This window comes from Fusarium poae, assembly GCF_019609905.1.
Source record: "Fusarium poae strain DAOMC 252244 chromosome Unknown contig_3, whole genome shotgun sequence".
Classification (NCBI taxonomy): Eukaryota; Fungi; Ascomycota; class Sordariomycetes; order Hypocreales; family Nectriaceae; genus Fusarium; species Fusarium poae.
In genome coordinates this window covers 548240-568811 of record NW_025408661.1, presented here as the reverse complement: position 1 = coordinate 568811, position 20572 = coordinate 548240, and the positions used below count along the sequence as shown (strand labels likewise).

The 20572-nt window shown below is 48.2% G+C and overlaps 9 protein-coding genes across 9 annotated transcripts; 4 read left to right on the top strand and 5 right to left on the bottom strand.

The window, feature by feature from the left end:
• Window positions 1–122: 122 nt before the first annotated feature.
• On the bottom strand, window positions 123–398 carry FPOAC1_013785 (uncharacterized protein; the record flags this gene model as incomplete). Its single annotated transcript, XM_044858126.1, has 2 exons — window positions 123–239; window positions 288–398. 2 exons carry the CDS (start codon window positions 396–398, stop codon window positions 123–125), a joined length of 228 nt encoding a protein of 75 aa, XP_044700950.1.
• A 164-nt stretch (window positions 399–562) lies between these two features.
• Window positions 563–928, bottom strand: FPOAC1_013784 (uncharacterized protein; the record flags this gene model as incomplete). The annotated part of the gene is made up of 1 exon (XM_044858125.1): window positions 563–928. The coding sequence occupies one exon, from the start codon at window positions 926–928 to the stop codon at window positions 563–565; it is 366 nt and encodes a 121-aa protein (XP_044700949.1).
• A 2156-nt stretch (window positions 929–3084) lies between these two features.
• FPOAC1_013783 (uncharacterized protein) lies at window positions 3085–6305 on the bottom strand (the record flags this gene model as incomplete). The annotated part of the gene is made up of 5 exons (XM_044858124.1): window positions 3085–3454; window positions 3506–4237; window positions 4295–5728; window positions 5784–5893; window positions 5943–6305. 5 exons carry the CDS (start codon window positions 6303–6305, stop codon window positions 3085–3087), a joined length of 3009 nt encoding a protein of 1002 aa, XP_044700948.1.
• A 1579-nt stretch (window positions 6306–7884) lies between these two features.
• On the top strand, window positions 7885–8428 carry FPOAC1_013782 (uncharacterized protein; the record flags this gene model as incomplete). The annotated part of the gene is made up of 3 exons (XM_044858123.1): window positions 7885–7935; window positions 7988–8140; window positions 8192–8428. The coding sequence occupies 3 exons, from the start codon at window positions 7885–7887 to the stop codon at window positions 8426–8428; spliced, it is 441 nt and encodes a 146-aa protein (XP_044700947.1).
• A 224-nt stretch (window positions 8429–8652) lies between these two features.
• Window positions 8653–9963, bottom strand: FPOAC1_013781 (uncharacterized protein; the record flags this gene model as incomplete). Its single annotated transcript, XM_044858122.1, has 2 exons — window positions 8653–8715; window positions 8764–9963. 2 exons carry the CDS (start codon window positions 9961–9963, stop codon window positions 8653–8655), a joined length of 1263 nt encoding a protein of 420 aa, XP_044700946.1.
• A 178-nt stretch (window positions 9964–10141) lies between these two features.
• On the top strand, window positions 10142–10452 carry FPOAC1_013780 (uncharacterized protein; the record flags this gene model as incomplete). Its single annotated transcript, XM_044858121.1, has 2 exons — window positions 10142–10162; window positions 10288–10452. 2 exons carry the CDS (start codon window positions 10142–10144, stop codon window positions 10450–10452), a joined length of 186 nt encoding a protein of 61 aa, XP_044700945.1.
• Window positions 10453–11527: 1075 nt separating this feature from the next.
• FPOAC1_013779 (uncharacterized protein) lies at window positions 11528–12142 on the top strand (the record flags this gene model as incomplete). The annotated part of the gene is made up of 1 exon (XM_044858120.1): window positions 11528–12142. The coding sequence occupies one exon, from the start codon at window positions 11528–11530 to the stop codon at window positions 12140–12142; it is 615 nt and encodes a 204-aa protein (XP_044700944.1).
• Window positions 12143–17768: 5626 nt separating this feature from the next.
• Window positions 17769–18103, bottom strand: FPOAC1_013778 (uncharacterized protein; the record flags this gene model as incomplete). Its single annotated transcript, XM_044858119.1, has 2 exons — window positions 17769–17981; window positions 18083–18103. The coding sequence occupies 2 exons, from the start codon at window positions 18101–18103 to the stop codon at window positions 17769–17771; spliced, it is 234 nt and encodes a 77-aa protein (XP_044700943.1).
• A 178-nt stretch (window positions 18104–18281) lies between these two features.
• Window positions 18282–19592, top strand: FPOAC1_013777 (uncharacterized protein; the record flags this gene model as incomplete). The annotated part of the gene is made up of 2 exons (XM_044858118.1): window positions 18282–19481; window positions 19530–19592. 2 exons carry the CDS (start codon window positions 18282–18284, stop codon window positions 19590–19592), a joined length of 1263 nt encoding a protein of 420 aa, XP_044700942.1.
• Window positions 19593–20572: the final 980 nt, after the last annotated feature.

Below are 20572 nucleotides of genomic sequence, written 5' to 3'. Positions count from 1 at the left end.
GAATAAGAATGATGTAGAACGTGCAGAAATTGTCAGTCTGACGTCAGGGCTAGGAGCCGGGACACAGGAGGAAACCAATCTCGTACTCGGGCAACGCTAACTTGAGTCGGTTCATCTTTCCATCATTGCCATGGGCCGTTGATGTTGAGCTTCCGCCTTGAGGCTTGGCCAAAACCCTTGGCGTTTCCCCTTTTACGGCGACGTTTAGATGTGTCTTTCACCTTAAGGTGCGTGTGACACTGGATGTTGTTAGTCAAAGCGCCGTTTGAAGAATTGGTCAGACTTACCTTATAAGCGTGTCTAAACCAGGTAGTTACCTTCTTCTTGCTGCTAATAAGTGCAATCCACTGTCCACAGACACCAAAAAGTCCTTCCCAGACATCAGGCTTTCCATCCATAAGCCTCTTCTGTTGAGGACTTGAGGTTCATGGAATGGGTTTCCGGTGGCGGCGCTGATACCATGAGAGAACGACTTGTCATACCAGAACGCGGAGTTCTTTAGCACAAGCCATCGCCCAGGCTTGCAGATTCCACACCAACCCTCCCGCTTGTTACCACGACCTCAAATCCATCTCGGGGTGTAAAGATCGCCTTCAAATCTTAACTCCTGCTCACAGGGAATCATGCCGGGGTCCTCGGGGTTCATATCTTCACAGGGTGGAGGGATCTGCTCCTCACGGAGCGCAGCGTACAGGTCAGGAGGGTCACAAAGGTCCGTGTAGTGTACGTTGAGACAAGCGGCATCTCCATTGCTTTGGAGCACTCTGAACAGACCGTGAGACAGAACAGACTGGGGCGGGCCGAGATGGTTCACATCGGTTCTCCACGGGTGCTGCTGGACCGCTTGAGATGGGAGCTGGGTCGGAAGTAACGTGTTGTCTCTCTGGTAGACGTGAATGCTAGAAAGGAATCGGGATTCTTCCTGCATGATCCGAAGATTGAAGTACCTAGGATGTCGACCACTTCATTTTATAAATGTACAGTGCCACGCCGAGACATGCACATGCAAGTCACCAGAAGGAAAAGGAACAACGCAGACGTTCCCCCTTGCAGGAATTCCAGCGCTGGTGAAGATCCCATGGTTCAACTATTTCTCTCACCAAGGGAAACGAGTTGGGGGTTCGTTCCTGGTCCGTCTTTGACCCACCGGGTAAGCTTCCCCGCCACCATCTCGACACTTAGCGGGTACAGAAACCAGCTTAGCGCACTACCCTGCATAATCGAGAAGTTGTGGATTAGTTCTTCTCTTGACGACGTTCAAATCGACAGTTCGGACGATAAGACCGTACCACTGCTAGATAGTTCATTGAAACGAGTATTGAATTTACATCATAGCTACTCGTTACAGCGGCATCGTTCCTTAAATTTTCAACCCTCGTCGACTCGCGATTGTATTCATTTCCGAATCGTTGTAGGGCAGCTGCTGATAATATCAACAGTCACAAACAAGGATCCGAGCGACCAGGGCTGGCTTTTGCTTCAATGCGGACGATCCCCACATCCCGTGTCACATCAACAGCGTTCTATTGGTGATCTTCCCCACCATGTCGAATGGAAACCGGCACACACCTACAGCTGAACCAAGGAGGCGTGTGTGACTTTGTTCTGTTAGGGTAGTTTACTCCAACCAACCCTGGGCATGTCCAGAGACGGTCTCGACAGATATATCAATCTCAGGGATCAATTTATTGCGCAGCGCGTTTGACATAGAGCCTGTCATTCTGTCAGATGTTAAGGTGTATTGTGTGTATTTCTTCATCCTCTCGCAATCGAAGGACTATTGAGACCTTATATCTTCGGCTGGTTCCTTCTAGGACTTGAGTCCTAGGTGAAAGTCCTAGATGAAAGTCCTATGATCTAAGTTTAGGATTTCAAACTTTAATCCTAAACCTTAATCCTAAAGCTGAGGGTGAACCCTCCAACATTCAACACATTCGCATGAGATGAACATTGGTGGTCCGTCAAACGTGATAGTGACGCGAAATGTTCCGCAGCATTCGAAACCAAATTCCTGATGCAACACGTCAGCAGAAGCGCCCGCGCTTGGAGCGAAGAGAAAGTCATATATGAATGGCAAAGGTTCTTATGGATGAGTTTTGCTACTGAGAATGCGCGTGTTACCATGTTGGACAAGGCATTACATGGCGATGCTAAAGTCTGTGAAGCTTCACGATGTAAAGCCACTCATCCCCTGCTCACCAATCTCCTCCTTTTTCAGATCGAATCTATTTTGCGGCGAACATGCTTACAACCGCACCACCTCTCTGACACCCTATCTAAAAAAAACCATAGAGGTGGTCAAGTTACAAATGCCATGAATATTGTCTACCTGCACTGGCTTGTAGGAATGTGGAGATCTCAATACGCTTTCAGAAAAGATTTGCTAAACTGCAATCTTCATTGATCCCCTCAATTAAAGTCAATGCCAGAAACCTAACAACTGCCAAGGAGCGAGCTCCTCTGCGAAACCGTTAAACTTGAACTGTTTGCACTTGATCATTTGCAGCACATAATCCCAGAGCTCATCATTCCAGAGTGGCACCGTGATCCCTCCGCCTGTCTCACTCAGACCTTGAACAACCGATATCGTAGTTGCCAATCATCGCAACATTCACTCTGTTATTGATTGGGAGTGGACTTGGATGATGTTGTAATATTGCGCAGTACTGCAGGGTGAAAATATATTTTATTGAGCTTGATTGTTCATTATTGAGATGAGAGTTCTTCTCGAATTTATATCTCCAGATGTTTTCGTCTAGAACATTGAACTCTAAAGTAGGACTTTCTGATTAATAATAGTCTAAACCCTGAAGGGAAGGGGGATCTCCGGATTTTCCAACACGGACAGGGTGTGAGGATCGTAATTGGATGGACCGCTTGTCCGTTCTCAGGAGGCGCACATTCATATTTATATAGAGAGAGAAACAAGATTCAGCATTCATTCTAAGTACTTTAGCGCGAAATCACATTGATAAGAAAGAGAAGGAAAAAAATAGCGGGTGCCATGCGATGATTATGATAAGATAATAATGAGAGTCATCGGGACCGATCTCCACGTCCCGGTGGGAAGTATCTTCCACCCTATCACTGCCGGTGCGATGGGTTCATCTGTAAATGGTGAGGCATGGATCGTAGATGCCCTTGGTCGCCCATTTGATGAGGCATCCGAGGCTGCGCAGCCATGGGACCAGGCCTTGGAGTATGGCAGCTAGGTGCGCTTGTGCCGCTCGAGAAGCTCCAGCTGGTCCGAGGATCATGATCATAGCTGAAAAGATCTCTCTGCAGGCCTTCGAGAATATGCATGTCCGTTCGAAGTGCGCTCGTTGCTGTTGCCGACTGTCGCAAGAACTGGATCGTCTTGTGGAACAGTGTTCGGAGGAGTTCCTCATCCACATAAGTGTGAAGAATTGGGTCACGGAATGCAGCTGATAAGATTAACAGGTTTCCCCATTGCCTACAATGTGGTCAGTTGAGGTGGAGGCAGTTGGTGGGGGAAAGGACTTACGCGTGAGCTGTGCCGAAAATATTGGTGATAATCGGCCTCTTGTCTCCGAGACCATGGAAGGCACGGGTGCTCTCGATAAGCGCCTTGATGCCCTTTTTGGCCAACTCGACAACTTGAGGATCGATATCGCCATGCGTTCTGGCTTTGGGGTGCATGGCAGGTGCAGTGATATCCTGTCGAAACTCGGAGATGACGCTGGGAAAGTTGGGGCTCGATGCATGGTTCTTGATAGAGTGCGAGAACTGCAGAATTTGTTGGATGAATGGGCGGTAAGTAATCGCCTGGGCTCCCCAGTACTTTGCTCGCAATCTTGCCGCCAGAATATCATCTGCGGGTGGATCATCCTCTCTGAATGCGAAACTGGGAGCGACCCAATGCATGCCCGAGACAGCATCAGAAACAACGCCAACATTTCCTAACTTATCCTTGCCTGGTTTAGCCTGATCCTCAGGGGCGTAGAACATTCGGTGGATGCTGTTGAGGTGAGTTCGTAGATATAGCTGGCCTGGGTAGCTGTCGAGGATACGCTGGTCGAAACCTTGCAAGAGACTCATGTTGGGGTGCGGCATATCATCTTCGTGCGAGAGCAGGCCTGATGGAGGGAGTTGCATCTCTGCAATGATATCACTTTCTAACTGCAGGCAGGTCCAGAATGCGAGAGAAAATTGGTTGTACTTGGTTTCCTGAATGAACTCGTTGTTGCGCTTGATTCGTCTCATTTTGTCCAAGCTCCTGGCATCTCGTTAGTCACACCATCGCCTGTGTTTTATTGAAGATCCTAATACCCACGGTCGCATAATGGCCTGCAGCTTGTGGCTGGCCGTGTGAATGAACGCAAAACTCTCCATTGGTCTACCCAGCTGGCCATGATATAACCCAGCAAAGATGTTGGCGTATACATTATTCATGTTGTACGCGCCAGTGTGGTTGCCAAGGATATCCGTAGCATATGCAAAGTATTCTAAGCCAGGAATCACCTCGTAGTTTTTCGTAGGGCTGCTACCAGCGCCGGAAGCACCCACGCCACGGAATAATGGACGGTCGTCAAGTTTCGTATCCCCTTCCTCCTTCGGCGAGGGCAGACCCGACGACGAGTGCGATTGGGACGAACATCGCCGGCGAGGGCGTCGATCGGACGGCGGCGGGATGGCTCCATTGCGAAGGACAGCATCAGGGACATTATCGCGGTGAAGGCAAACGCTACCCAGAGCCAGAACCGTGAGAACCAGAGCGGTGTGGATGGACCGATCTGGTCGACCAGTGCGAGATGGCGCGGGTGGTGGCTCGGAGCCATCCAACCCCGGCGGTCGTTTTCTCTTTGAGCCTGCCACTTCTTCCGTCTGCGAGCCTCCTCCAACGTCAAAGGTGGGCTTTGATGTTTGTGGTTTCGCTGAACGTGGCTGTGATGCTGGGAGGTTATCCAGAAAGTGCCTGACCAAATCGTCTAAAATCTTGGGCTCAATGATAGGGTGCATGTTGAGAATGTTTTTCTTGAAACTTTCCACATACGCCCACACTTTCGGCTCAGAGAAGTCAGGGTTGCCATCAACCAAAACGCCCCCCTTGTATTCCACTTGATCAGGAGGGCTGAGTCCACCAAGCTGGCCCCAATCAGCCGCCGGTGAAGGAGATGCGGTATCGGATGAATCGTCCGCCATGTCCAAGTGGCCATGGTCGGTCGGTTCTCGAACTTGTCGCGATGGGTGACCATCTTCACCTTGCCCATAAACCATCATAACACCTCTGTTTTGTTCTTGGCTGATGGGGTATTCGCTGATGAATCGGACACCTTCGCGCTCAACGTGGTGTTTTGCAAGCTCCCTAATGGAAGGCCATTCCAAGAGCAGGCCTGCTAAAGTCGTATGATTGATGGGAATCGCGGGCTCACCAGGGGGAACAGGTGGACCGGGCTCAACCTCCATTTCATCTTCAGCCATCATACGAAGTGGCATAGATTCCGATGAGGTGTGATTGCGGTAAGGATCGGCGTAGCAATGGTCGGCAGAAGCGTCGTTAGCCACGTAAGGCGATGCTGGCGCGCACTTGTACTCGTCGTCCGCTGATGGTTCTGTCGTTGGAGTTAATGTCGCGATATGCTGGTGCAAGAGGGATTCCATATTGGTCAATCTCTGGTCGAAGCGCCCCAGGTGCGACATGATCGAATCAAGTGAAGCCAGAACTGTATTGAGACCATCCCGGATATCGGCCTGAGCCTTGTCCGTGCTATTTGAACCGTTTAGTCTCCGCACGGTTCAGATAAAGATTTTACCCAACTTACGGCTTAAGGACTGGGTCACGGTATTTGCATTCCACGCCCTTTCCCGAGCACATTCCGCATGGTATCTGCTCATCACATTTATGTTTCCGTCGCCGGCAACTCTCACACGCCTTTATCATATTAGAACTTGCGCTCTTCCGATTCTCAAGAGGCTCGTACCTGAGAAGCTCGCGTGTTCTTCTTTTTAGTCAGGACGGGCGACGAATACCCATCATAGAAGGGTTCCTGAGTGTTTGGAGGATAACCTCCATGTTGCTCATAGGGCATCTGATGAGGTACGGGAGTAGGCTGTAGGAAGCTGGGCGCATGATAGCCACCCAGTGTTGGGGGCATAGAAGTTGCGCCTTCATAATTCATGTGTCTCGGTGGATTATCCGGATATGCGCCAGGAGGAGGTGGTGGTGGGAGCGAGGTTGGCAGGAGATGAGATGTTGACGACATTCCTTCGGGCGCATGGCCCTTCGAGTTGGGTAGGGGTCCATCCTCGGCAGGATATGACAAAGGAAGATTAATGTTGGACATTTCAAAATCAAGCTGAGGACTTGTAGAATTGGCAGAAGGGCTCCGTCATGGCGGACCACCGGGCTGCCTTGTCGGGTTGCACAGCATTTTAAGTCAATGTCCCTGCCCTACACCAAACCCAGTACACCGGAGGGACGGGATTGACCCCTCGTTTGCAGAAATTGCGTGCATTGTGGCTAACAAGGGGATGGTGTTGACTTTCCTTTCGGTGCCCATGAAATGTAGCATGACCGCGTGCTGATGGTTGCTTCTCCGGAACCCAACCTCGCACACTTCTGCCTCATAAGGCAAGGCGACGTCTCGGAACCCTCAAAGCGTGGGGTGTCTCATTCGTATCTCGAATGCCATTTCAGCTCCCAGCGCGACAGGGGTCTTTGATCATGTCTCTTCGCACCCTGTTTGTGCGGACTGTCTTCTAAAATGCGGAACCAGGATCCTGAACAAGGTTGGTGCATGGGGCTGTTGGCGTCTTAGTGTCGCCTCGAGGCCGTCGTATACAGTACCTGCTATCAACAGTAATGGCCGATCATCCCCGCTGGTCCCTGACAGATTTCGCTAGGTGACATTTGCCATTAGTGCATGCTGGGAGGAAATGAAACTGCGGACTCAACTACAACCCAATATAAACTACAACAAGCCGAAATTTCTGATCTAATCTATTAATTATACTACAAGAATAGAGGCGATGTAGAGAAAAACTTACTTAACCCTGTAGTCTGCGATGTAGAAAAGTAGCAATTTTGCTTAATATTATTATCGTCGATGCAAGTTATCGAGGTTGGAGTCTCGCGTCTGGAGTCTTATTTCCCCCTTCAGCACATGCCCATCACGGAAGGCAATGCAGCTTTGGGGAGCTGAAGGACAGTATGGTAATCTTAACTGTATGGCGCGCTACGAGATGCCTTGATATCTACGATCATGTCTTTGCAAAGGCCAACCAGGAAAGAACGTAGACACCAACCCAGACATGGAGATGCTGTCCTCACCCTTATGGGACAGCCCCTGACTGTTCGCGTACATGAGGCTGCAGGATTCCGTTCTCTCGTTCCCTGCTACCGCTTCCCTTTCTTGAACCTGCAGTATGTACCTTGGGTCGCAGGGGTCTAGAGAGAATGCTGGAAGGTCGCTCTCGTTACTATATCCATCCTTTACTTCAAACGAGGCTCTTAAACTACATGCAATACGTTTTTGACCTTGCACCAACCTGCTTTCCCCCATCATTCGTACATGTTTACCACATGTAGAAAACTCCTGGACTTCCTGGACAACAATTCATGAAATTCAGGTTCTTGATGTTTGTTGTGGGGGGCGCTAGTAGCAGATCTGCATTGGGCTCATCGGAGATACATTCCAAAATTAGCGGCTGAAGTTGCAAGGCTGGGAATGTGTACCTCATAGGTAGAGGTATAGGTTAATTCACACGATATTTAACTTAGCATTGCAACTAATGAATCTATCAATCTTTTGTCAATTTGAATTATCTGATCTCCCCCACCATTTTCTCGTCTTCGCTTTTACAAAGTTTTCTCATTTCTATCACCGCTCCAATACCTGAGTACGTTTCTCAATCATACCAGCCATGCATAGTGACGGACCCTTATTATCTCATTTGACTGCCGTCTTCCGCCAGGTAGGCAAGTTCAACATCTCTTCTCAGAATTGAGGCTGAAGGTTATCAAAAGCTAGCCTTAAACCACCGCGTAACAGCAGAACTTGTACGGAATAGGCTATCGGAAGAAAGGATATGCCAGGTTCGCTCAGGCCTCTGCAGAGGAAAGATAGGCGAGAATCTGGACACCAAAGTCTTGATTTTGAAGATGCTAATCCATCTTAGTGTGGCAAGGATGTTCCCAAATAGCGATAGAAGCTCTCTAACTTGGCGATAGGTAGGATGGAAAAAGGAAGACGGTTTTCACTGCACTCGAAATGGATGTGGACATCGTCATCCTTTCGCTCAACTTGGAGATTGGTGGGAGCACATGTATGTACATTTGGACAGAGTCTTCGGTCCATTAAACATGGACGGCCCGAACATGCAGATGCCTCAACTGAACGATAAGATGCTCAGGAAGTTGGGGCATCGTTTTGCTGACTGTTCCATATTTGCCTGCAGTACTATCTAATTGCAACAACAGAAGTACTAGAAGTCAAGACAAAGGGTTAGAAGCAGGCAGTGGCTTACTACTAGAGCCGTCATGCATGTAGAGGATAAAAGTGCATCGATACAGCAGGACAGTAAAAAATGTATTTAAATGGTCATTCAATTAGCATTACGAGTTCACTGCTTTTAAGATAGTTACGGTACCCTTAATTAGGTCATTAAACTTCCCCAACCGCCCTTCGTATTTCATGTCTTCCGTTTCCTCTTTTTCCCTCCTTTTTTCGATTTCTGAATCTTGAGAATTAAAACCTACATCCAGGTTAGTGATGCCATTATTACTTCGAGATGCAGTCTCACCTTTGCCTTTTCTTCAATTTCTCGAGCCTCGTCCTGTCCTCCCATCTCCTCGACGTCGTCGCGCTCTATTCGGCCCTGAATAATATTGAGAGCGGGCTCTAGCAAACGCAGCATGCTATCCTTTGTCATATCTTCGTTGGTTATACGCGGGTGCTCGCGCTGCAAATCCATTATCCTCAACCAACTATCGATATCAGACCACTTCAGGAAGTGGCCCGTTATGGACAGCGTGTCTTCCAGGCGAACAACACCATGTGGAGTTCCGGGCGGAATGAAGATGGTCTGTCCTGGTTTCGCAACCACGTACCGGACTTTGTCCTTATCATATGAGCGATCCTTAATCCAACCTTCCATGTCATCCGCTGTGAGACGGGTCAGCCAGATAAACCCAAACTCCCCGTCCTGTGGTGTGATCCAAGTGGCGAAGCCATTAGCGTCGAGGTGTACATCCGTGTTGCTCCCGCGCTGACCTACGAGTGAGCCTTCGAACAAGTTTTTATGCTGCCGCGCCTCACCCGTTGATGCAGCGTCTCTTTGGGCTGATTTGATGCTTAGGCTGGCATCAATGATAAGATGAAGAAATCTACAAGAGTCTGGTTCAAGCATCCTTGGATAGATATTTGGGGAACGGGACCGGATGTCCAGTGCGTTCACTGGGTCATCAGACGCCTTGTCGGCTAAGAATCTTTGAGTGAGCTCTCCTATCGTGAGTTTCTCGTAAGAGGTCTCATCGATGGAACGGCTGGGGATCTGCACACAAACCTCGAGATCTGGCCCGTCACGCCACTGTGCTAAAAATTGCTGGATAGGAGGTTTTCCGAGTGGCCATTTATAACTCTGCTGGTCCTTGGCTATGATAAGATTCTTGGTTTCGGTCAAAGCCTTTTTGCAATCCTCATGGGTAGTACAGAAACGTGCGTCTATATCTCCTTTGCTTTCGTCCAGGTTTGGGGGTGAAGCGTTGACCAGATAACGATAAAGATTCCTGTTGGTACGTTCGCCATGCGTCATTGCTTCTTGACCATCACCAAACCTGCACATCAGATCCTGGAGAGCCTTCTGTTTCCATTCCTTATCATTGTAAGAAGAATGTCGTGTATTGGCAGCAGTGGAAGGTCGACTAGCCACAGGAGAGCCCAATGCGAGTTTTTCCTTTTGTAGTAAGGTATGGCGACATTTAGAAACGTTACTTGCCGACATAAGTTTATGACAGACAGGGCACTGTTTTGTTGGTCCGGGCGGGCCTCGCACCATCTTCAAGATTTCTCCATGCTGCCTCCGAAGGTGTTCCAGTATGTTCTTTATTGGTTTCTTCGATTGGTCCGATTCACAACGTTCTAGCCGGCAAAATGCTCGGTCCCCTTCATGAAACTTTTTTATGTCCTCTATTCTATACAATGTAAGCCATGGACCGTCAACAGCCACATCCGTGGCGTCTGTATTCGGATGAATATTTTCTAAAGGAGACGGCAAAGTCATAGGTAACGGCTGGTTGACGAGCTGGTTGACGAACTAGTTGATTAGCCAGATGACGAGCCGGTTGACGAGCTGGATGACGAGCCGGTTGACGAGCTGGATGACGAGCTGGATGACGAGCTGGTTGACGAGCTGGTTGACGAGCTAGTTGATGAGCCAGATGACGAGCTGGAAATGCTTGATAGGATGGGCAAGACAATAATATCTTCTTAAACCCTTATTATCACTACGGTGCTACTTCTGCTTCCTAGTAGCGATTGCAGCAGTCCACCCTGTCATCTGCAGACCGGTGAGGCTGCGATAGCCAGACCTCGAGATGAAATCCGCATCCTGTAGCCCGCCCCCGACTATCTACTCAGGCGAGTATGTTAGATCATCCCAAACCGTCCCTATCCCTGCCAGCTATGGATTCATTCCGTTGTCTCGCACACTGAAACTACTTTGCATTATTGAACCTGCATTGCGTACCTTCCATTTGCAGGGGTCTAGAGAGAACGCTCTCAAAAGGTTGCGCACGCTACGACATACGTGTTTTCCTTTCACGAGACTCTAACAATGTTTTGGTATGCACTTACGGTATTCTACTCCTCTATCTCTCTTTTTTATTCTTATAAATACCATACAGAAGACACCTGGACTTCCTGGACAACAATTTCATGCACTTCTGGTTCTTGAAGATCGTTGTGGAGGGCGCTAGTACCAGATTTGCATTAGTCTGATCGGAGATACGTACTAAGATTAGCGGCTGAGGATACAGGGCTACGGAAGCCGGCAAAAAAATATTTTAGGTGCTTAGCCAACGCAGGGGTCCGCAGATGTCGGGCCAGGGTTCGGCCGGTTCCGGCTCGCTTCGCTTCACTATAGAGGTAACCTGCTGAAGATTGAATGCAATGTAGTCTTGGTCCCACACTTGACTGGTGAGGTGGACACTCCCAGATGCTGCCTGTCTAGCTTATGACGCCGAGCAATGTTCGTAGACCAATCAGTTCCCCTTCAATCCTGTCCCCACAACGGGGATGCATGGAGGTTATGGGGTTTGAGCGGGGCTTGTCCAGTGAGAAGCCGGCCAACGGTCTTGGGCCACGTCATCATAGAAAATAGAAAGAATATTGCTCAAAACATCTCTCTTTCTCTGTGATCACCTCACCTCACTTCACTTCACCTCACCTCACTTCACTTCACCTCACTTCACTTCACTTCACCTCACCTCACTTCACTTTAATTCACTTACCATCATCTCATCCCACGCACCCCCAATATCGTCAAAAAGACCCTTGTGTTCGCCGATATGGCCCTTGACGACAATAAATTCATCGCCGGACTCCAGGAGAAGCTCCGAGAGTTTTCCCTTGGGTACCTCCCTTTGACCACCAAGCAGATCAACCGCCTGAAGCAATCCAAGCTTCTAATAGCACAAGATGCATCGCATATCGTCAAAAATATCCCAAAAAAACGAGCACATACTATTTTGACTGAGCTATGGACGCATCTGCCAGAAGTCTACTTCTTATGCTCTCTGGCATTTACTCAGACTGAGCTCGCGTCGCTGAAATCACGCACTTATCTGGCCGCTGCATCGCGATGGTGGCACGAAGTGGATAAGCCTCAAGGCTTGACGAGAGTCATCGATCTCACCAAAGACGCTCTCCCATCAGTACTAGAATCACCGCCTAATTCACGAGAAGTCCAGATTCCAATCACTTGCAAAGAGTTATTTAGCTTTCTTCTGGAACAATTTGGGGATACGCAGCTTCAAATATCGTGCCCTTACAATGGAATCCCTCTCCCGTTTGTTAGACTTGGATCGAACGACTCGTTTGTAAAGATGGAAATGTCTGTGAGCATGGTACATGCAATTGGACGGCAGGTTATGCAGAGGCAAGCACGAGAAAAAGATTCTTAACAGGTTATGAGACGATAAGACGGCTTTCCTAGGATCCCACATTCTTGCCCTGGTTCAATCGTGATAATACAGTATCGCTCCTTCTCGTTAGGGCTTGTGATCACATTCTCATGCAGGCTTTGATCTTTGCCGAGTACCCTCACAGCTCCATAACCGCTCTGAACAACGACAAACACTCCGCAGACTCTACTAAACTGTACGGCTGGCACATAGTAACCTCCCGTCCCTTGTGTTTCGGCAAGGAGCTTCGTTTGATCATCGAACTAAGTGACAGTTAAAAACGTAGCCTGAAGATAAAATATGCGAGCCTACCAGTCTTTGGACCTCCTGCTTGAGTTTTCCCTCGTCTTTGGCGATAGCCTCCGATATGTGCTGCACCATATCTGTGATTAATTAAGAGAAAAGCAATAATACAAATGGCTGTTTGAGTGTGTTGCAATTCGGAGCTGAGGGCGGTGAGAAGAGTTGAGTAGGTAGTGTTGCTAAGCTTCTTAGGGTACAGGGTGGTGCGGGTCCAGCGTCAGTAGTTTCTTATTTTAGCTTTAATGGAAGTAACCAAAAACGGACTAAGCGTGGCGCATGCCATGTACACAGCCAGAGTCGAAATCGACCCCGCCAGGTATCAGACATAACAGAGTCCAGTTATTTCGGCGTCCGGGCTTCAAAGATCCGTAGTATAATCGACTTACAAATACTCTCTTTTCATAAGAGCCAGCTCGAACTATCCTCATCATTTCTTCCGGTCATGCATGGAGTTCAAATTCACTTGGGATCACTGATACCCATCTAAATGCTGTTAGTGAGTACGAAGGGCAGGGACCATCCCATCGGCGGCAGTACGCGGGGCATGCGCCACGTTTAGTCCATTTTGGGGCACTCTCAATAAAACTACAATAACAAGTTACTGACACGCTGAACTCGCACCACTCTGTAACCTTCGGCCATTCGGGTAGCGGCGTATTCGGCAAAATTCGTGCCTAATGCCGCCGCTAGTGACGTTATAGCATGGTCGTCTAATTTGAGAATAGTGATGCAAACTAAGACTTAGTGAAAATAGGTAAAACGTATTGAAGCTAACGATGACTAAAGCGGGAGGAAGAAGCGTAGGGGATGAGAGGGAATGACGCGAGGCGAAAGGAGATGAAGGAAGATGAAGTCCGGCGAGGTGAGGTAAAGTGAAGTGAAGTGAAGTGAAGTGAAGTGAAGTGAAGTGAAGTGAGAATATTCATGGTGAAAATCCATAGTTAATAATGGGGCAAATGGGTATTGGATAAGCGTGAATAATGGGGTGAGTGGATCAAGGTGTGGACCCAAGTATCATTTGATTCCTTTCCTTGATCAGGGATTTGGTTCAATTCCTCCTCCCCTTCTGGATACGAGAATAGTATGCGAGAAAGGAAAGTGGAGCCCATCAACCTCGAGTAAGATGAAGTGAAGTGAAGTGAAACAAAGTGATGTAAAGTGAGATGAAGCTAGTAGAAACTAAGTTAGATGAAAAGTTAGATTATATTGGAGAAAAAGCATCAGACAAGCTTGTGCGCACAACCATAGTCGGTAAATATTCACCTTTCAGGTTGAAACCAGGCTTGCAAACAAATAAATCAAATCCAAATCTATTCAAATCAAATCAAATCTATCCAAATCAAATCAAATCTATCCAAATCAAATCAAATCTATCCAAATCAAATCAAATCTATCCAAATCAAATCAAATCAAATGGGCCATAATGTTATCCAAATCAAATCAAATTTATTTGGATATCTGGCTATTTGGATAAGTCCCACTTCTGTGATCTGGCCCAATCACTGCCAGTCATTATGCCCCTGCCCGCGTCGCGTAAGGTTACACGAAATTCTGGTTTCTTACCATCATGCGACGCGCTGCATACGAAATCAGTTTATTCTAAGCCTATGTCGGCCTTGCAATGAACACACCGCACTACTCCATGAATGGAATGATCTGAGAATATTGTAAAGCGATCGGCAATTCACTATATCCAGATGTGGAGGCGTTTCCCCGAGGTCATCAGTTTCGACAACACGTGCAACACGAACCGCTTCAAGTTGCCACTCTTCCAAGTTACGGGACAGACCTGCTTGGGTACTGTCTTCAACGCCGCATTCGGGTTGATCGACAACGAGAGGCTTGAAGGGTCCCAGTTCCTTACAAACGGTGTACGCACGCTCCTCGACCGATACAGCACCCGGACCCCCGACGTTGTCATTACCGACTTTGACGACCAGATGAAGAAGGCACTGGGGGTTGAGTTTCAAGACGCCCAGTAGCAGCTTTGCATCCACCATATCAACTCCAATGTAATACTGCAGTCCAAACGGAAGTGGGCGCACACCACGAGGGATAGCAGGACTGGCGAAGAGAGCAGTTCGGATGAGCCCGACGCTGCCCTCAGCCAGCGTGATCGACAGGCAGTACAGGCATCCGGAAGGCAAGAAGAGCCAATCACCCACGATAACTTGTCTCGGCTGATAACCCACGATTATCACAGAGTGCTTATGCTATGGAGGCTGGTGGTGTTTACCGAGACGGAAGAGGATCATGAGAAGGCCTGGGAGTGCCTCTGTACGCAATTCGGTGACCAGAAAGCAATCCTTGCGTATCTATATGGTACGTACATGCCTGTGAGGGCGCAGTGGGTCCGTTGTTTTATCCGGAAGTACCGCAACTTCGGCATTCGAGTGACCTCCGGTACAGAGGCTAGCAACAACAATATCAAGAGCTATCTCCTGAACGGCATGAGTCATTTGTATCGGCTTGTCGAGGCAATCCAAGGTATGCTGGAAGACTAGGAAAGGGAGTTTCGTCAAGCTTGTGTATAGGACGAGGTGTTAACGGCGCGAGAACACGTTGGTGTTAGATTTTTACCAACTACACCACACGCCACCAAAATGGGAATCCCCACTTAGAGCAAGGCATGAGTGGTTTTTTATATCTGACAGTTGGGTGCGGCTCAGAGTATCTGGGCGAGCTCCCTAGGATGGTATCTCAGAAGGCACTTTCTTTACCATGCAGTACCCACCTGCCGGTCATACCCACCTACCGGTCAGCGAAAAAAAAAATCCCCCATACATAATGCGCGTTTGTAACCTCATGGGAAAAATTTAATAAAAATAGTAAAAATAAGTTAATCACTGGAGTTCAGATCAAAATTGGATCTATTTTAGTATTCTCTAGGTCTCTTAACCTCACGCCCTGTGCGGGTGCGTACGACACCTAATTCTTCCCTCCCTGAATATGACCTCTCATCCTCTTCCATCCCTCCCACCTCGATCACATCCTCAACAACACCCGCCCCTTCAATTGCTTCGTTTGGCTCTGAAATTGTGTCACCAGCCGCTAAAGCCTCTGCCAGCGTCATAAATTTCTTATTGGGGTTCGGTACCGCCTTTCTCTTCTTACCTCTACTCAACCGGCCAACTTCCTCCTCCAGGCTGGCTATTCTGGTGCTCAAAGAGGCGATCTTGGACTCTTGGGCTTCAAACCCTTTGATATCACAGAATACCGCCTTCTGGTAGAGGGGATCTTGTTCTTCCCCAGGTCTCTGATGTGACGGCTGGTCTTTGGCGTATTATCAGAGTCGACTTGCCCGTCTCTGTGGCCGTCTGATCCAGGCGTCGTTTCCTTCTTGTCTGGCTGAATCTCAGGATGCATGAGCGCTTTCCGTCGTGAGATCGGCCAGTTTCCAGTCACTCTCCAGCCCGAAAGGATGTTTTTCTTCGTCATACCCACTTCCCTGGCTTTGGCATAAGCCTTGATGAAGTTGACCTTGTCCACCGGCGCAGAATCCGTCAGGCTTGCCAGTTTTTGGAGTTCTTTTCGCTATGCAGCCTTGGATGCGTTGAAAACACCATTATCCAGTGGCTGTAGGCCATGAGAGCAATGTGCAGGCAGGTAACAGCAATATACGTTGTTCAAAAAACACGTGGCCATCCACTCATCCTGGATTTTCAGTCAGCGGTATTTCTGATCGAGAACAGGTAGACACCCACAGATACATGGCTCCCATGGCCATCTAATATTATGAGCCTTGCATCTGACTCATCTGCTGGCTGAGTTTGGGGCAGATAAACCTCTTTGAGCCACTCGACCGCGATATGGTTGTCTGTCCAGCCGTTATCGGACGTGATATAATACCAGTCGGCGATCTTGTTAAACTCATCAATAAACCACTGCTTCTGAAGTTCTTTGCCCTTGAAGATAATTCCCGGCTTTAGAAGACGGCCATCTGCAGTGACGGCTTCGATAAAACTAGTCCAAGTGCGGGACTGCGAGCCTTTGAGGAAGGCCTTCCTCCTGGGATCGCTACTGCCAATTACCAAGGAATCCAAAACTAGATTTGCAATTTATTGGTAAGTCTTGTATCAGAAGTGGTCAGTACTCACCAAATCCAGCCATGATACCGCCCTCGTCAACATTAACCGTGTTCTCAGGCTTGATCCAGCCATATTCTCTTTCCCGGATATCAAAGTACCAATGGACGGCCATTGGGGTAAAAGAATTGAACCTTGCAGCTTCCTGGCGTTTTCCCACCTTTGTATCGATCTCTGGATGGCGTTTAATAAACCTGGCTAGCCAGTGTACACCGATAGGCCTTTCCCGGCCTTGCTGTCTCAACAGGGCAGTTACGGTGGCGCGAACTTGACTGTGGGAAGGAGCATAGCCCAAGGCCTCTTGTCGAAGTATCCATGTAACTAATCTAGCCTCTTGGGATTTGTATAACAGCTGGGTAGGTTGGGTGACCTCAGACTTTGACGGTAGGCCTCTTAATCGGTCAGACAGAGTGGTTTGGGGCATTCCATGCTTCTGGGCGGCCTGGTGCTGCGAGAGGTGATTATCTGTAACACCCAGTATAGCTTCAATGACATCATTCTCTGTATAAGACTGTTGAGGCATTTTCAAGGCGATTAAAGGAAGCTGCTACAGATAAAAGTTTGATGAAATTTCGGGGAGGCTGGGTGATGAAGGAGACATTTCGAGAAATTTTACATTAGTGCCATGCGACCAAACTGCTTGTGTAAAATACAAATGAACATGCCAATATGAAACAACATGAAACTCTCAGTATGACACAATCTGTTCCATGTAAATAACTTCAATTTTGGCCAAGCACTGTGCAAGCGAAGTTGGACATTTTGTATGGGGAATTTCTTTTTTCGCTGACCGGTAGGTGGGTATGACCGGCAGGTGGGTACTGCATGGTATCTATGTGCGGAATGCTTGTACTAACAACAAGAAGCAACAGGTTAAGCAAAGGCGAGAAGTGTATTGCAAGACATTTCACTCTCGTTTAAGGAAAGTACGGATACAGTAGCGTGTGCGACCTTTTGAGGGCGTTCTCTCTAGACCCCTGCGACCCGAGGTACATACTACAGGTTCAAGAAAGGGAAGCGGTAGCAGGGAATGAGAGAACGGAATGCAGCCATGCTAGCTGGGATGTGGGCGGATGATTCAAAATTCTTGTCTGAGTAGAGAGTCAGGGACGGCCTGCGAGGAATCGGATGGTGTCTGCAGGCCTGGTTATCGCAGCCTCGCCAGTCTGCAGATGACAGGGTGGACTGCTGCAATCGCTACTAGGAAGCAGAAGTAGTACCATAATGATAATAAGGGCCTAAGAAGATATTATTGTCTTGCCCATCCTATCAAGCATTTCCGGCTCGTCATCCAGCTCGTCATCCGGCTCGTCATCCAGCTCGTCATCCGGCTCGTCATCCAGCTCGTCATCCGGCTCGTCATCCAGCTCGTCATCCGGCTCGTCATCCAGCTCGTCATCCAGCTCGTCATCCAGCTCGTCAACCGGCTCGTCATCCAGCTCGTCATCCAGCTCGTCAACCAGCCGTTACCTATGACTTTGCCGTCTCCTTTAGAAAATATTCATCCGAATACAGACGCCACGGATGTGGCTGTTGACGGTCCATGGCTTACATTGTATAGAATAGAGGACATAAAAAGGTTTCATGAAGGGGACCGAGCATTTTGCCGGCTAGAACGCTGTGAATCGGACCAATCGAAGAAACCAATAAAGAACATACTGGAACACCTTCGGAGGCAGCATGGAGAAATCTTGAAGATGGTGCGAGGCCCGCCCGGACCAACAAAACAGTGCCCTGTCTGTCATAAACTTATGTCGGCAAGTAACGTTTCTAAATGTCGCCATACCTTACTACAAAAGGAAAAACTCGCATTGGGCTCTCCTGTGGCTAGTCGACCTTCCACTGCTGCCAATACACGACATTCTCCTTGCAATGATAAGGAATGGAAACAGAAGGCTCTCCAGGATCTGATGTGCAGGTTTGGTGATGGTCAAGAAGCAATGACGCATGGAGAACGTACCAACAGGAATCTTTATCGTTATCTGGTCAACGCTTCACCCCCAAACCTGGACGAAAGCAAAGGAGATATAGACGCACGTTTCTGTACTACCCATGAGGATTGCAAAAAGGCTTTGACCGAAACCAAGAATCTTATCATAGCCAAGGACCAGCAGAGTTATAAATGGACACTCGGAAAACCTCCTATCCAGCAATTTTTAGTACAGTGGCGTGACGAGCCAGATCTCGAGGTTTGTGTGCAGATCCCCAGCCGTTCCATCGATGAGACCTCTTACGAGAAACTCACGATAGGAGAGCTCACTCAAAGATTCTTAGCCGACAAGGCGTCTGATGACCCAGTGAACGCACTGGACATCCGGTCCCGTTCCCCAAATATCTATCCAAGGATGCTTGAACCAGACTCTTGTAGATTTCTTCATCTTATCATTGATGCCAGCCTAAGCATCAAATCAGCCCAAAGAGACGCTGCATCAACGGGTGAGGCGCGGCAGCATAAAAACTTGTTCGAAGGCTCACTCGTAGGTCAGCGTGGGAGCAACACGGATGTACACCTCGACGCTAATGGCTTCGCCACTTGGATCACACCGCAGGACGGGGAGTTTGGGTTTATCTGGCTGACCCGTCTCACAGCGGATGACATGGAAGGTTGGATTAAGGATCGCTCATATGATAAGGACAAAGTCCGGTACGTGGTTGCGAAACCAGGACAGACCATCTTCATTCCGCCCGGAACTCCACATGGCGTTGTTCGCCTGGAAGACACGCTGTCCATAACGGGCCACTTCCTGAAGTGGTCTGATATCGATAGTTGGTTGAGGATAATGGATTTGCAGCGCGAGCACCCGCGTATAACCAACGAAGATATGACAAAGGATAGCATGCTGCGTTTGCTAGAGCCCGCTCTCAATATTATTCAGGGCCGAATAGAGCGCGACGACGTCGAGGAGATGGGAGGACAGGACGAGGCTCGAGAAATTGAAGAAAAGGCAAAGGTGAGACTGCATCTCGAAGTAATAATGGCATCACTAACCTGGATGTAGGTTTTAATTCTCAAGATTCAGAAATCGAAAAAAGGAGGGAAAAAGAGGAAACGGAAGACATGAAATACAAAGGGCGGTTGGGGAAGTTTAATGACCTAATTAGGGGTACCGTTACTATCTTAAAAGCAGTGAACTCGTAATGCTAATTCAATGACCATTTAAATACATTTTTTACTGTCCTGCTGTATCGATGCACTTTTATCCTCTACATGCATGACGGCTCTAGTAGTAAGCCACTGCCTGCTTCTAACCCTTTGTCTTGACTTCTAGTACTTCTGTTGTTGCAATTAGATAGTACTGCAGGCAAATATGGAACAGTCAGCAAAACGATGCCCCAACTTCCTGAGCATCTTATCGTTCAGTTGAGGCATCTGCATGTTCGGGCCGTCCATGTTTAATGGACCAAAGACTCTGTCCAAATGTACATACATGTGCTCCCACCAATCTCCAAGTTGAGCGAAAGGATGACGATGTCCACATCCATTTCGATTGCAGTAAAAACCGTCTTCCTTTTTCCATCCTACCTATCGTCAAGTTAGAGAGCTTCTATCGCTATTTGGGAACATACTTGCCACACTAAGACGGATTAGCATCTTTAAAATCAAGACTTTGGTATCCAGATTCTCGCCTATCTTTCCTCTGCAGAGGCCTGAGCGAACCTGGCATATCCTTTCTTCCGATAGCCCATTCCGTACAAGTTCTGCTGTTACGCGGTGGTTTAATGCTAGCTTTTGATAGCCCTCAGCCTCGATTCTGAGTAGAGATGTTGAACTTGCCTACCTGGTGGGAAACGGCAGCCAAATGAGATAATAAGTGTTCGTCAATATGCATGGCTGGTAGGAGTGAGAAACACACTCAGGTATGGGAGCGGTGATAGAAATGAGAAAACTTTGTAAAAGCGAAGACGAGAAAATGGTGGGGGAGATCAGATAATTCAAATTGACAATAGATTGATAGATTCATTAGTTGCAATGCTAAGTTAAATATCGTGTGAATTAACCTATACCTCTACCTATGAGGTACACATTCCCAGCCTTGCAACT